This window comes from Lytechinus variegatus, chromosome 19 (assembly GCF_018143015.1).
Source record: "Lytechinus variegatus isolate NC3 chromosome 19, Lvar_3.0, whole genome shotgun sequence".
NCBI classification, from domain to species: Eukaryota; Metazoa; Echinodermata; class Echinoidea; order Temnopleuroida; family Toxopneustidae; genus Lytechinus; species Lytechinus variegatus.
Window position 1 is genome coordinate 22,331,550 of NC_054758.1, and position 16,616 is coordinate 22,348,165.

The 16,616-nt window shown below is 36.9% G+C and overlaps 1 protein-coding gene across 1 annotated transcript; it reads right to left on the minus strand.

Annotated features, from left to right (window-relative positions):
* Positions 1-613: 613 nt before the first annotated feature.
* On the minus strand, positions 614-11,701 carry LOC121406078. Its single transcript, XM_041597088.1, has 2 exons — positions 9,962-11,701; positions 614-2,688 (listed from the first exon to the last, which is right to left on the minus strand). The coding sequence occupies exons 1-2, from the start codon at positions 9,992-9,994 to the stop codon at positions 1,180-1,182; spliced, it is 1,542 nt and encodes a 513-aa protein (XP_041453022.1). The 5' UTR covers positions 9,995-11,701; the 3' UTR covers positions 614-1,179.
* Between the last annotated feature and the right edge of the window lie 4,915 nt (positions 11,702-16,616).

The window sequence follows — 16,616 nt, forward strand, 5'->3', positions numbered from 1 at the left end:
TGAATGCATATCTTAGCATGTTACACAATGTACTTGGCAAACTGTGAAATACCAGTCGTTCGTGGACGCATTGTTGTTTTTTGTGGATGTAAATGAATACCACTATTCAAAAGAATATATGAATAATCAAGACATCAAAGTTGGTGCTTATCTCATTAGATTTTAAACCACCATGTCACTTAAGTACAAATGACCTTCCTCTGATCATGCGTAGACTCTTTTGATCATGCGCAGAAAGGAACTACGAACTGGCTTATTACACCCTATGATTAAACATAACACCAAAGAGTGTAAATGTAACAACAAAAGGTGTTATAGTAACACCTAGAGGTGCAAAACTAACACCACCAATTTAACACCGGTGTAAAATAACTGGTGTGGTCCTCTATGTACACAGGTTAACACCACAGTTTTTTGCTGTGTGCGGCGTGCATCAAAATCATGACAACATTATTTTTTAATTGATTAATATATTTTGTCGAAAATTATTGTGATCATGGAGATTTTGCGTGTGGCAATAGATGTTTCAAGGAAAAAAAAAGTTCAAATGAAATTTAATCAAATGTGGTGCTGGAAATAAAATACAATGATTCAGCAAAACATTTTTTTGGGGGGGGGGGGGCTGGAGACCCGCTCCGCCTCCCCCCTCCTCTTTCCCCAAACCTCAGTGGCGATTGGTGACATATTGTTGACATGATCGTGATAGCAGATTTCCCTGATTAATTCACGCAACCTCTGAGCAGTCTGTTTTGTGTATTCAAAGTGACTCTGAAGAATCTATTGCCAGTTTTTGGCGCAATATCTTAATTAACAAACTAACGCAATGTCTACTCAACAAACACTATTTACTTTGAACTGCATAACACATCAAGCTTCTGGCATGAATTGGCTGCTGATTGATTAATGTGCTAACTAGTCATGCTAGTTTCATTAGATTAAAACCTCTCATAGGGGGTTTTGTAAGAAAACATTGCAATTCATTGCATATATTCTGTTGCAATTTTACAATTGATTGATCAGATTACACTCCTTGTTTCAAAGAGCAGATTAGCTATCAATCACGAATTTGCAATTAATTGCAAGATATATGATTGTTTTAGGGACCAAAAATAGAATTGCAAGTTTCTTGCAACACCCCATTAGAAGTTGGGTGGGTGTAGTACAGTTTTGGTTTTCGCGTCAAAGACTCACACTTGGAACTGCTGCAGTTGCCTTATTCTTTTCACGATACGATGTTGCACTTGGCGTACAAGACCTGCAGGTCATCCTCGAACTTGATACACTACTTAACCGAGAGCAGCTCCTTGATGACCAGTTCGTTTCAAGACTGTCATCATCCACGAAAATACTTCCATCGAGGTCGTTATCGTCATCTTCATCAGATGCGCTGATTGGTGTATTTGAAGGAGGAGCAGTCGGTCTTGGGAATGACACCTGTACGGTCAGGATTGGAGGATTGTTCGGGTCCATATCTGTCATGAGAGACGTTTCGCGCGTGACGTTCGTCGACCTACGCATGGAGAGCTTCACAAATTGCCGTTGGTCTTCTCCGTTAGTTCCATTGAAATCCTCCCCTCCGCTCGGAATGTATATAGGTTCTGGATACTGTGGTTGGCGTGTCCTTCGACCTGGAGAAGAAGATGCTGTCCTTGACGATGAAATCGCAGAACTTCTCGGTGAAAGACGGGTCTGCAGTGGGACGCTTCTCGAACTGATGGAGTCCACACTACATTGGGGAGAAGACCTTCCTCCGTAATCTGGAAGATTTAGAAGTTGTATGCTGACATGCCGGTCGTTGTTATTTGGGGCAAGTCTGAGAGATTGTCTATCAATGTCGTGTTGCCCAGAGTTATGACTGTAACGGGATACTGCACTCTGAGATCGTTCTTTGGTGGAACGCATTTGAGAGCTGAGGGCATTCAGTCTGTGCTTGTATTCGCTGATGGCCTTTTGTGCCTTGGCTTCTTTCTCAGTCAGCTCCTCTCCCCTTAGTGTTCTTGACTCTATTCCCTCACTGGACACAAGAGTTGCATGTGGAACTCGGCGCTTGGCTGCCCTGGGTCTTGGTCTTCTCGTACTACTTGCAACAGGATGTTCGTTCATAAACTTCAGAATGTCTTTCATATCTAGTCTATCGGGATCATCGAAGGATGCCTGTTCACGTCTAAGATCGGCTTTAATTTTGTCTATTGCCTGTTTCTCTTGATGAAGTTTCAGATCAAGTTCACCAGGTGTCGGTTTGGACATTGTCCTCATGAATCCAGTCCTTAGGTCTGTGATAGGACGTTGCGTTGTACCAACTGCCAAAGACCTGCTGCAGTTCCGGACTCTCTGTGCGATCGGTGTTCTAGACTGGAAGCAATCAACAGGAGGCACCGGCCTCCCGAAGGCATGAGATTTAGCACTCTGTGGCGCCCTCACTTCACCTTGGCCTAACCCGTAGTCCATAGGAAGCGCAGGTGCAGAGACTGTTGTTACTGGTCGTTTGACGGTAAGAACTGGAACATAACGTTCTAGTTCGTTTGGTGGATTAGTATGGTGACCGTGTACTGCCGATGAGACATTCCTCATGTTGGTTCTGTTTGGCATGTTGTTGTTGGTACCGGTAACCGGATGACCAGATACATTGATGGAAGCATCTCTGGGATTGGTCAAGAGATAGCAGGCCGTCATATCTGCATTCTGGGGCTGTATTGGATTAAAAAAAGAAAAGACATGAGAAAGGGAGATTGGTTGATAAGGAATATTAACATTGCTATTGAGTGGCTTTGGGATGAGATGCTAATTTCTTGAAAGATATGTTCTCTATAGGAGATTGTTATTAGTTTAATTACAAGAACATACATGAAGAAAAGTTGAAAATGTTTGAAAAGGCGAACACTGCCAACATTGATATATAGTATGATATGCATAGCTAGTGTGGTGATTATTTCGGCATGATACGGAAAAATGTTGCGTTACCTCCTTATTGAAAAATAAACCAAAATAGTAATAACAGCGTTATAGCTACTAGTTGTAGTAGTCATGGTAGTAGTAGTAGTAGTAGTAGTAGTAGTAGTAGCAGCAGCAGCAACAGCAGCAACAGCAGCAGCAGCAGCAGTAGCAGCAGTAGCATTAGTAGTAGAAGAAAAAAAGAGAATAAGAAGAACACTCTAAAAACAAATCAGTCAAAGATGGCTAGTGAATAGGGTCAGCTGGGTGCCACTGTTATTCTAGAAGAAGAAGAGGAGGAGGAGGAGAAGAAAAAGACAAAGAAAAAAAGAAAAATAAGAAAAAAAGAAAAAGAAGAAAAACAAAAACAAAAAAGAATAATGTAATTTAACATATCGTTGCTTTTATTAAAATAATTCAAGTTTTCAACGAACTTCTTTTCACAATATTATTTACAACACTTGTCAGTGATTGCCATATCAGTTACACCCAGCTGACCCATGGTCTAGTAAATTTGACTGATTGTTTTAAGAGTGAAGAAGAAGAAGGTGAGGAGGATAAGAAGGAGAAAAAGAAGAAGAAGAAAAAGAAAAAGGAGAAAAAGAAAAACAAAATGTTATTTAACAAATTGTTGCTCTTATTAATATAATTTTTCACAATACTATTTAAAACACTTTTAACAAAAATACACACCTTTCTTAGACGACAGCGGGGTTTTAATCCACTAAGAATCCCTGTCAAACATGCCAAATGTATATAATCCGCATAGAGTGTACTACTTTTAGACTGCTTTTATATAAAATCGTCAAGAAAAGCATTTAACCAGCTACAAGCGAAGATCTTCACATAATACCACAACCGTTTCAGAATACAAATAACCCTTCACCATGCCTTCAAATGGACACAATCATAAAACGTCAAATGATAAATACTCCAATGGTTTTTATCTCGCTTCGATTCTAAAACCGTGATATAATCCGTAGTACCCGAGGAATGTGGATAGAGTTTTTCAAGTGCAACCTAAGGACCCTTAACTACAGCTGAAATCCGTAATCTTTGATCTCTTACTCGGTCAATATACAATCGCCAATATTGTCATGCTAAGGGGGCTATATTTGCTCTGGGATGGTCTATAAAGTAGTAAATAAAGTAAGGGGACCGATTGAAAATTTGAAGTGGTTTATGGTCTAGTGGACATGGTGAACTGTGTACTCTTCCATAAATGAGATGGACAATCATGAAAATAGTGTCATTAAGTTTCTGAAAAGTGCGTTTTTTCGTGGTAAAAAACCCAGAAAGGAACTTTCGCACCGCTACGCAGAACGCTCTGAAGAACATAGAAAATATATTGCCAACTGCCCTTCATCAACAACCTTTAGAAGTCTCGATCAATTTCAACTTCAATTTTATTTATTTCACTTCCATCAAACAAAAACAAATTATATACCACATATAAACATAAGTATTTTTATCCGTTGCAAAGAAACAAAAATAATAATACATATGTTGTGAAAAAAAACCCCACACGAATCGGGCAACACATTGGAGGTTTTAAATAAGTATACTATTTTTCAATAGAAATTAAATTAAGATGGAAATGGAGGGACCCACTAAAAAGCAATGCGTGTACGATGTGAGCCCCTCAAAAATTGGTGATATTGGTGATAATAGGTGAATCAAAACGATAGTGTCATCCTTGATTCTGAACTGCTGTTCTAGTTCACTAATCCTCGACAAAGGCCTCTCAGCTGTTCATTGTCATTTGATTTGCATGTGTTCTAGAATTAGTTTTGCGTGGAGGTATTTGTGGTATATTAGGGAGGGGGTCTTGGCAACATACTTGGTATGAATAATATTGTAAATATCTTGCACTGCAAATATAATATATAAATAAATAAGTGGCGATGGGTCAAACCTGTCCAAAAATATTGCAGATTGTCGAATGAAAGCCTCATGAAGGGGAGGCATTTCCTGTTTCTTAAAATGTAACTTTATGTATGTTGAGGGGTCGTGGGTTCGAATCCTAGGTCATGACGCTGATATCCTATAACAATCGATTTATCCTTAGTGTGCTGCACCTAACCGGCTATAGGCTAGGTGAGATAAATTGAACCTTTCGTAACGAATTTTATTTAGTTCAGTGTTTATCCAATTTTTCTTTGAATGTAAGATTAATTAAAATTTACACTTGAACAGGTCATGCAGGTGATAGTTTTTACGATAGCAGTGGTGGCCTTCATTTTTTTATTCTCTCCTATCTTTTTGTTATTTAGAAAACCACTTCCCTTTTGACTTTGGATCGAATACAGTTAATTTCATAGAAAATAATTGATGATTTGCATCAGTAGCGTACCTAGGATTTTCCACAGGGGGGGGGGGAGAACCCGTCCGTCGAAAAATTTGTCGAGCAGCCAAAAAAAAAAAGGTCTTCAATCATAAATAAAGAATTTCGTACCAGAAAAAAAATTGACAGGCAAAAGAGAGGTCTTCAATGAAAAAAGTCTTCAATGACAAGCAAAACTAAAAATGTCTTCAATCTCGTCGGGCGTTAATTTTTTTTTTTGGGGGGGGGCAAAATATGTATTTAAGCTCGTCAGGGGGTGGGGGCAGGAATACGTCATTTGCATGGGTTTGGACTCGTCAGGGGGGGGGGCAGACTGCCCCCCCACCGTAGGAATGCTTGTGATTGGCATATGTTCGCATCTGCAAATAAATTTTCGTATATACTATTCACATTGAGTAGCAATCACATTGATTTACCTGAATTTAAATAATTGAAATGTGGGGGGAGGGTGTTGTTTTTCCCCTTATTGTAATGCTGATTGAAATCTAGATGAATTAACGTTACTTCCCTACATTGTACTCTCGTACCATCATTTCTCCATGTATTCACTTCTGGTTATTTTGCGTGTTCTGTTTGTTTTTTCCTTATGTAATTTGCTTGTCTGTTATATTGAAAATTTTGTTTACAGGGCGCCCTGAAAAACAGTAAAAGACTTTTGATGGGACTACCCTGTATAGATAAAACGAAATAAATAAATAAATAGATAAATTATTGGGGTTGTGTACATAGTTATTCATTTGTGATTATAATTTCTAAATTCAATAACAACTCTTCATCTACTGACGATACTCATACATATTATTTTTCATCCATGTGTAATGATGTACAGTATTTCTTAACATGAAAAACAACCCTAACACATGTATGAATTATACCCCCCCACACACACCCATACGCCCGAACACATTCAATCTCCCACCACACATTCCAACCATAGGCGGCGGAAGCTGGGGGACGGGGGGGGGGGACGTGTCCCCCCCTAAATTTGAGGAGGGGGGGGGGACGGTCCCCCTAAATTTGTTGTTGATGGCCTTTTTTTTTTTTGCTTGTCAATTTATTTTCCTACGCCCCCTAAAATGTTTGGGTTGAGAACCTTTTTTTTGCTTGTAAAATTGTTTTTGGTTGTCCCCTCCTAAAATTTTTGGCTTCCGCCGCCAATGATTCCACCCCCCCCCCCCTATCCATAAAACACACACCTTACCCACATACACAATCATACTCTCTCCCCTCACTCTCTTTACCCCCCCCCCCCCTCTATTAATCGACTTGTCTCCATTCTTCATGTTATAATGTCAAACTGGCACAATGTATGTAGGCGAATCGAATCAACATTGGAGTCATTCTCCTTAATTGACCATTTTGTCTGCTTGTCGTTGAAAAACGCATTTTACATAGACTGAAAACTGGCATTCACATCTCGTTTCTTTACTGCAGACATTAAAATTGGCATGGGTTGACGTCACATTATCAGATTGAGCAGGTGTTTCTAAATGAAATCTCAATTCTGTAGTTTCTTTTCAGACTAATAAAATGGGTCGCGATGTCTCAACCATATATATTTGGCAAACAGTTATGGTATTTTTTTCATAGCCATCATCGACACCACCATTAGAAGTAGAAGTAGTATAGACGTAGTAGTAGCAGTGGTGTTAGTGACAATAGTAGTAGTAGTAGTAGTAGTAGTAGTAACAGTCGTAGTAGTAGTAACAGTCGTAGTAGTAGTAGTAGTAGTAGTAGTAGTAGTAGTAGTAGTAGTAGTAGTAGAAGTAGTAGTAGTAGTAGTAGCGGTAGTAGTAGTAGTAGTAGTAGTAGTAGTAAGTAGTAGTAGTAGTAGTAGTAGTAGTAGTAGTAGTAGTAGTAGTAGTAGTAGTAACAGTAGTAGTAGTAGTGGTAGTAGTGGTAGAAGTAGTAGTGGTAGAAGTAGTAGTAGTAGTAGTAGTAGTAGTAGTAGTAGTAGTAGTAGTAGTAGAAGTAGTAGTAGTAGTAGTAGTAGTAGTAGTAGTAGTAGTAGTAGTAGAAGTAGTAGTAGTAGTAGTCGTAGTAGAAGTAGTAGTAGTAGCAGTAGTAGTAGTATAGTAGTAGTAGTAGTAGTAGTAGTAGTAGTAGTAGTAGTAGTAGTAGTAGTAGTAGCAGTATAGTAGTAGTAGTAGTAGTAGTAGTAGTAGTAGTAGTAGTAGTAGTAGTAGTAGTAGTAGTAGTAGTAGTAGTAGTAGTAGTAGTAGTAGTAGTAGTAGTAGTAGTAGTAGTAGTAGTAGTAGTAGCAGCAGTATAGTAGTAGTATTAGTAGTAGTAATAGAGGTAGTACACACCCCACCCCAAACTAAAATGTTTGAATCGAACCTTAAGTTCAGTGATTTTCATTGACTATTGTTATAAGCTACGGAAATCCTTGCATGTGATTGGCTCAGAACAAATTTGTCATTGAAAATCACTCGAGGCCTAAACATGTTTCATCAGTGAAATGTACCCCTTATAAGGCAGTCGCACGTAAAATAAATTGTATTCACTGGAGATTGAAATACAAAGAGCTGGACTTATTGGTTCATTATAGAACAATTAATTTCCTTATCAGGTGTGAAGTTCACTCATGTATTATTTGCTGTATTCTACTGATTTTGATCATAGACTTAGTTTAATATCATGTTGTTCAACACTTGATTTTTGGACAGCGTTCTCTCACGTATGCAGATAAGGAGAACATAATGATACATGCTGTTGAACACAATACCTTGCATTTAACAGGGGCCGCGGAACCGGGGGGCTGGGGGGGCTTCAGCCCCCCCCCCCCACTTTTTTCCAAAACCGTGTACAAAAACGCAAAAATGACCATACGATTGTGATTTTTAGCATGGTCAGCCCCCCCACTTTGAAAACCGTTCCGCGGCCCCTGTTTAATTACACAACAGTTGTAATTAGAGATGCAACAGACTTGCGAATGTATGAAGCTGATTATTGTGTTTGAGAAATAGAGGAAGCTGATAATTTTATTATAATTTAGTTTTGCAACCTACTTTAAATAACACATACTACGGAATAATGGGAACTGGATTTATGAGAAAGATAGGTTTCTTTCAATCTTATTTTTTATTTGACGTTGGAATAGATTTCTCTCATGATCAGGAATGATGTATATTGTATCAAAAAAATAATAAATAATACAAATGCTAATGTTCGGATAAACATTATCATGATAATTAGGATTATTTAAAAAAAAATCTTCTATAAGCAGAAAAGAGAAAAGAAGTGAAACAGAACTCATAAACATGTACTCTAAGTTTTTGCTTCTTTATAATCCCAAATAAGGAAATATTTTTATTTTATTTATATTTTTTATTTAATTCTCAACATGCACCCCATTTCCCATGTTTCCTGTGAAAAAATACACCTTTATGCAATTCATGCATGTGTACGATTTTGGAGCAGTGGATCCGTCTTGAAATGGCTACCTTTCCAGAACCTCCAAAAAATATAATGTAATTTGAAATCGCCATATCAAACTGGTTGTGATCATGATATTTCATATCGTGATAATTTATAAAATACGTGGAAAATATAAAAACAACCCGAAGACCAAACAAACTGATAAAGATCTTGTAAAATGACCAATTATTGACTTGGCACAACCTTAATTACCTTTATAGGGGTCAACTGGGTTGGGTTTAGTTTATCTTTATATTTTTAAGGGCACTCAAAATCTTGATAACATACCAATGATAACATACCAAGAGTATCGTGAATCCAATTTTATAGGCGACCTCGTTTGAATACAGTCTCGCCCCTTTCCGATAATGACGGTCGTTTTAAGTATAGGTTACCATGGAAACGACTAAATAGTCTTTGGTTGTGATTAGGTTTATATGAAAAACACGTCTTGATTCAGTGTTTGATAATAAGACCAGTAAACGGATGTGTATTTTATTAATAATTAGTTTTCTTTAATTTCCCCGATTACCAACTAGTTTTTGTATTTTCTAACATATCAGTCTGATCAAAACTGAATTCTGAATTTCATTTTTATAATTATCATGTTTATATTCGTTATTATCGTTTTAATTATCATTTTGATCATTAGTGCTATCTTTTTATATTTTTATTATAGTAATTATCATTGTTTTTTATCATCATTATTATCATCATTTCATCGTCAAAATTTTGTGATTATCGCCATCATTAATGTAATCATTATTAAAGATTATCATCTCAAGTCAAACATTCTTTATTCGTTTAGAATGATAGTGAAATGCAGCATAAATAAGTATTTCTTACAAGTACATCAAAAAGTATTATTATTCTCATATATAACCCTTTCTTGCGTATGCATGGTTACCTTTTTGATATTGATTTTCTTTGTTATTGGAAAGATATGATAATTACTGTTTAATCACTCTTGACCGGCTGGTCAATTTGTACTTCTATATCTTTTTTCAATGTAATAAAAACGATGACAATATTGATATTACATGTATTAATAAAAAAATATCATGATAATGACAAAAATAATGATACTATGATGATAATATAAATACTACTACCAACTACTACTACTACTACTACTACTACTACTACTACTAATAATAATAATGATGATAATAGCCATAATAGTAAGAATAATCATCATCTTTATAATTTTCATAACAACGATATTACCGTTATCATTTGTCACCTATATCTTATGTAGAAGCTTACCATTTCTCTCACACGTAACTTTCTAGTCGGCATGACGAAATATTCCACGATTCATCCAGATCGTAAAACAATATTTTCTAAAAGCATTATCCAATACTCGAGGATGGTAAAAACATCATAGTTATATTCTTGTTGTGGTACACCCACAAGAATCAAGTATTAATGTACCTCGAATTGAATAGTAGTTTGTAATAACTTCAAAGTGAGAATTGAAGAAATGTCAAAGATTCCAAGTGACAAGTATCGTCCAACGCAACTTAAATAGTCGTTTGTAGTTAGAAGTGAGAAACGAAAAACCGATTGATATGTACTGCATGTCAAAAGTATCGTCCCATTCGGTGCCGTTGGGTCAAATTTCGTAAGAAACTGCCGATCTGAAGATATTTTTTTACCATCGTCGCCATAAAACCACGGCATCAATAATCAATGATGTAACGAAAGTACGTTTATACAACACTGTAAGTTTGACTCTGCATGCTCATGATACTCTGCAGAGTGGCGCCGTTGGTTGTGTCGAGAATTAAGAGAATTTTGATCAAGAAGCAGAGATAATTCTCGTGAGCCTCCTTAAGTGTCGAAGAGTCATCAAGATCACACAGCAAATGAATTAATGTCCTCGATCGGTGATAAGCGAGGTTAATATCCAAGTAAACCGTTAGACGGAAGGGCATCGCAATCACAAACAGGTGTTTCGGGAAGACTTCTGTAAGACTCAAGGATGTCAACTATGACCGGTTTTATTTTTGTCGAAGTTCATGGACCATTCTACTTATTCCTGCACAATAATGAGTATGTACAAAGGCTTCCACCTGCCTCGAAAGCACAAATCGCTTGGAACTTCCTCTTCCTTCCACTGCTTGAAAATTCATTTCAATAACCATCATCCAGTTGTTGAATGTGCTTGATGAGACCCACCACTGAGTAGAAGTCAACGTAACATTGTTCAAGTCAGAATTGTCTCTCATATTGTATTTCATTCATTAAACTAGAAACGCTAAGATGATATCAGAAATCCCTTTAATCAGCAATTGCAGGATTTAGATTCAATTTCCAATAACCATTGACCAGATTGGTTACAAATCAGCATCCATCAAAGTAATACTACCATTGCTAGGTTGTTAAGAACACCGGTTCCATCCTTAATCATCAGTTAAAGATCGTTTCTCACAGTAAACACATTGGAGGACAATCTACTTGTATTTAAAGAACTCCGCCCCTTCTTTCATTGCACACGAATGCATGTCCTATAAAGATTAGTACATAGATTAAAGGATAAAAAGCCCTGAGCTCTATTTTCAAAGATCAGTGGCCAAAATCATCGCAGGTTTAGCCTAGTGCAGAGCATTGTCAAGTACTTAGCTTTCCAAATGCATTCTGCTTGAATGCACGTCTTTATAGTCGTTCAACAATCAAGTTCAATTTAGAATGACGAAGTTTGTTGCGCAAAAATAATTCAATCCACCAGGCGGAGCGTGCGAATTAATGTACAACGGCCTTTAAAGATTATTAATTAACATGTTCCATGTGACAAAATATTATCTTTTATACACTCCCTGTGGTCTGGACAGGCCTACTTCTTCGGGAGTTTAACGCTTTAAGTTGAAATAAGTTCTTTGAAATCCTTAGACCACATCCGCCGGTAGGATACCCCTATACTAGTCCTGTCTTGAGTATTTTAATTAGGCGCATTACCGATCCTCTTGATAACGATGTAATGACAGTATTGTCGAAGGGCCTTATGTACATATATAGAATCAGTTAATTAAACATCGGTATACGATGAAGACAAGCTAATAAAATATATACAAGTCTGTGTCCCTGCTAACTTACGTAGGAGTTCCTTGTTTATTCAAAAGGATAAGAAATCGGTCACCTTCTTTTCTTTGTGCATGATTTCCATTTTGTGACTATTTGAACGACAGAATCAAAATGTTATTATATCTATGTTTGATATTTATAATTTGCGTTAAAATCACATGATTAAACAATGACGAAATTTGCGAGATACTGATATAGTTTCAAAACACATAATGAATCCGATGTTCCCCCTTCATTGTCACTATTTTGGCTTTTTTTTTTCGGCGAAGGGGGGGGGGGTGTTGCCCGGGAATGTTTGCTTGGTTGATAACAAAGCATGAATGCTTTTGAGGAAGCAACTAGAGGACCAATGGCTCAATGTCTTTTCCGAGGGACCTGGTAGAGAGAATAAATTCCCTTGGTCACTAGCGTACAAAGTGAGACTCAAACCCAGGTCTCCAGACACTCTTCTCGCTGAGATCTATATTACGGTCCCTCCTCATAAGAGGGTGGGGTCAAAATTGTAAACCAACTCTTAAGAATAGAGTTGCCTGCAGACACTGGCGGAATTAAGTTTTATGAAATATTTACAACTGAATATAATGAAATTGAGGGATGCGGGGGGGGGCGTCGCAACCATCTGAAGAAATTAACATCCATACAATTTCATTATATTCAGTTGTAAATATTTCATAAAACTCAATTTCGCCAGTATCTGCAGGCGACTCATATTAAGAGTTGGTTTACAATTTTGGCCCCACCCTCTTATGAGGAGGGGCCGTAATACAGATCTCAGCGAGTAGAGTGTCTGTAGACCTGGGTTTGAGTCTCACTTTGTACGCTAGTGACCAAGGCAATTCATTCTCACGACTAGGTCCCTCGGAAAAGATATTGAGCCATTGGTCCTCTATAGTTGCTTCCTCAAAGCATTCATGCTTTCTTATCAACCAAGCAAACATTCCCCCGGGCAACACCACTATTAACGATAAATAATTTCTTGAAATAAAAGTCTTGAAAACTTCAGTAAATGTATGTTAAAGGTCAAGAAGAGGTAAGATGGCCATCGTGTTTGTGTGTCTTTGGTTCTGATAGCCCATGTAAACACTATTATCTACTACAATACATTGGATCATGTTGTAACCATGTATAACATGTGATATATCTGTAATAGCAATGTTTCACCTTGGAATAATCGGTATTTGATTTTGATGACGTGGATGGAAGTTCAAACATAAGGTTCTCTTTTCTTTTATCCTTTTATTTATCATTTCATTCTTTAGACATCGTTTTCTCAATGTATTTTGTGTTTCATAAACAACGTGGTTCCACTCTCCCCAGCTCCCTTTGGCCTCCTGTCGAGGCCGTGGTGGCTGATCATAATATCCTAACTCGCTTCGCTCGGGATCATCATCGAAAAAGCATGAAAAGATTAACCGCCAGGGCCTCGACATCGGGCTACTGAACTCTCCAAATCAATTTAAGTGAGGTATCTTGGTGAACTAGCCTTTATCATTTCTTCCTATACTGTTTCCCTTTTTTGCATTTTTTCTCTACTGGACAAATTATTGATTGATTGAATGGTTGATTGATTGATTGATTGATTGATTGGTCGGATGATTGATTGATTGCTTGGTTGATTGATTAGTTGGTTGAATGATTAATTGGTTGATTGAATGATTATTTTATTTCCATGCATCTAATGAACATACAATATAGAATGAATTAACAATTATAAGTCATGTCAAAATAATAGCAGTCATTGTATGGGAGGAGACAGTCAGAGGTACGGTGACTTAAAATATGACAAAAAAGGGCCGTGCGGAAAAGCATCGAGCTTGTCAGGAAAACATAAAAATACCCCCTTTGAAAAATAAATTTTACAAATCATAGTGGGTGGTCGCCCCTGTCCCTTGCATCGCCACTCCGTGTAACTTAATTATTCACATTATTGATTTATATATATACTATTTCATTTACCCTGGGCAGTCTCTCCACTCCAGTATACTACTGCTTTACAAGAGATACCTATACAATCAAAGTATAGAACATTGTAATATACAGTAAACTAGCACATATACAATAATATTACGATTAAATTAAATCCCGAAACGGCACAATATTATAGAAAAACAGGAACATTGTATAGCACAGGGCAATCATGGAGGCATAAAGCCACATTATGAGATAAGATGTTTTAAAAGCTGCAATTGTATCCCGCAATATATGAGGACACATATAACACTAAACAAAAAAAAAAACTTATTTCTACAATACCGAAAAAAATCAAAGTCAACAAAAATGAACATTGATTATAAACAAAGGCAAGAGAATGACATGTTAAAGGATGAACTTTTAAACTTCAAGAACTTTGAGCAGGTAATCACACATAATATCAATAGCATTTTTAATTTCAAACTTGATCTGCTTTGGCTATCAAAATCCAATTCATTTGTTATTTTCTTTTGTTAGCCTTATCACTACCCGTGTTTAACGAGGAATATTTTTGATATCATATCGTTAATTAGGGGCAATTAATATGCACTTGGCACTTTTATCTTCTCTTAATTATGTTAATGAGTTGGCCCAGGCCAGAACAGAGTTCATGAAGGAATTATTTATCAATTTGGGTAATCAAAATATAATTCTGAACTTTGATATTTTTTAATCAGTGGTTTATTTCATTTCTATATTCACTTTTTTTCTACATACATAATCAAATAAACATAAATACAAATAGATTACACAAATCAATCAAGCTTACACTTTCAAATTGGTATAATAACAATGCAACAATATACAATAAACAAATATCATTGATAAAATCAAAACCTTTTTAAAAGTATTATAATCAAACTATATAAATAGCTGTCCATGTATGCTAAAAATAGAAAAGAAATGAAAAAGGTGACCAGCGAGGTTTGTAAGACGCTGATAAATTAGTAAAGGAGCGTAAATTAATAGGAGATTAGGGAATGTAAGCCCGGGGGCTCAAAATAGAAAGCATGGTATCCACTCGTCAATGGAAGTGCCCCCCCCCCGGAGTGTAAGCAGAGATTGGATGTCATTGGTGACTGATGACAAATGCATGGTCGTGAATGATTAAAGGTATTGTTTAACTTTGTGAGCAGCCGATTTAAAAAAATTCTCAAACCAAGATGAAACATGTGTACAAGTGCATCTATTAGAACTAATAAACCCTGAAAACAACCATTATTGAAAATGAAAAGCTAAAACTACAAGGCAAACCCCCATTTTGTAAATAGGTGTCTTATAGACGCCTAAATAGTACACATAAGTGTATGGGATGAAATTAAGATGGTGTTTCCGGTCACTTTATATTTCAATTTTTGAAGCACTAAATAATTATTTTCGAACGCAATTTTTTCTGGGCTTCATTTTTGTAACATATCACAGACACAGGTGACAAGTGTGACCTTCTAGCTCAGATTTTTTGAAAGTCAAACCAATGTTAACCAATCACTTTAAAAAAATGACTGAACAAGATGAATGAGGGTGAAGATACAATTGCAGAATATTGAGGGAGAAGGGGAATAATAATAAATATGAAAAGAAGGGGGGGGGGGGGGTTGGGAAAGCAGTAGCGTACCGTGACCCGGACGAGACAAAGCATTGGGGGGCACTGCATTGTCTGTGAACAATGCGGTGCCCCTAATGCTTTGTCTCCTCCGGGTCACGGTCCGCCACTAAGGGAAAGGATAGGAAATAGGATCTGTGTAATTTTCAAATATTCGAGGTTTGTTGAGAGTAGGAGGCAAAAAGTGATTTTTTTGTACCTTAAATTTAAATTTACTTGGCTTAAACGCTCTCTTATATTCAAGGGAAGGGGAATTCCAAAATTTGGGAGCAGTGAATATGAAAGTGTTCTTAGAAAAGTGTTGTACGAGTCTCCTGGTAGGTGATAAAAATTATTTTGTGTCTGGTTGGGTAATGGTAAATATCATTATTTGCTCAAAACATATTGTTAAAGTTGGAGGGTAATTCGTTGTTTTTATACTGGTACATCAATTAGGTTATTGTTTGTAAAAAAAAAGAACGGCTATGATTACAAGCATCTGCATGTTATACACCTCGATCTAAGTAATGTGTGGCATAATGAGAGAACGATAATTCAGATATTAGACAATGAATAAATCCATCGAATGATAATCAAAGTGGAGGTCACATAGGAAGTAATTCGGAGAAACAGGCAACAGCCAAGTAGTATATATATATATATTTCTATACCTATACCTATACCATTAACTTACTATCGCCATATTGCTTTACTTCGATGAATTCTTCTTTACTGTATACATTTTTAATTTAAAGTTGACTCGTTTCAGATACAGAGAAAGTGGTTTAAATAACATCCCCAAAATACACGCACAAAACATCAATGCCCGAACTCCGCCTGTTCACCTCCCCATCCCCCTTCTTTCTTTCTTTCTTTCTTTCTTCCTTTCTTCCTTCCTTCCTTCCTTCTTCCTTCCTTCCTTCCTTCCTTCCTTCTTCCTTCCTTCCTTCCTTCTTCATTCCTTCCTTCTTCCTTCCTTCCTTCCTTCCTTCCTTTCTTTCTTCCTTCCTTTCTTCCTTCCTTCTTCCTTCCTTCCTTCCTTCCTTCCTTCCTTCCTTCCTTCCTTCCTTCCTTCCTTCCTTCCTTCCTTCCTTCCTTCCTTCTTTCTTTCTTTCTTCCTTTCTTCCTTCCTTCCTTCTTTCTTTCTTTCTTTCTTTCTTTCTTTCTTCCTTCCTTCCTTCCTTCCTTCTTTCTTTCTTTCTTTCTTTCTATCCACTCTCTCTGCAGCCCTTCCTCATATAGGATGATGTGGACACTCCTTTCTCTTGTAATTCTCCACGTTCT

Coding starts and splice junctions, on each gene's coding strand:
- LOC121406078 (XM_041597088.1), bottom strand. CDS start 9,994: ATGCCGACTAGAAAGTTACGTGTGAGAGAAATG. Junction 2,689..9,961: donor AGTTACGTGTGAGAGAAATG/GTAAGCTTCTAC, acceptor AATCCAATACAG/CCCCAGAATGCAGATATGAC.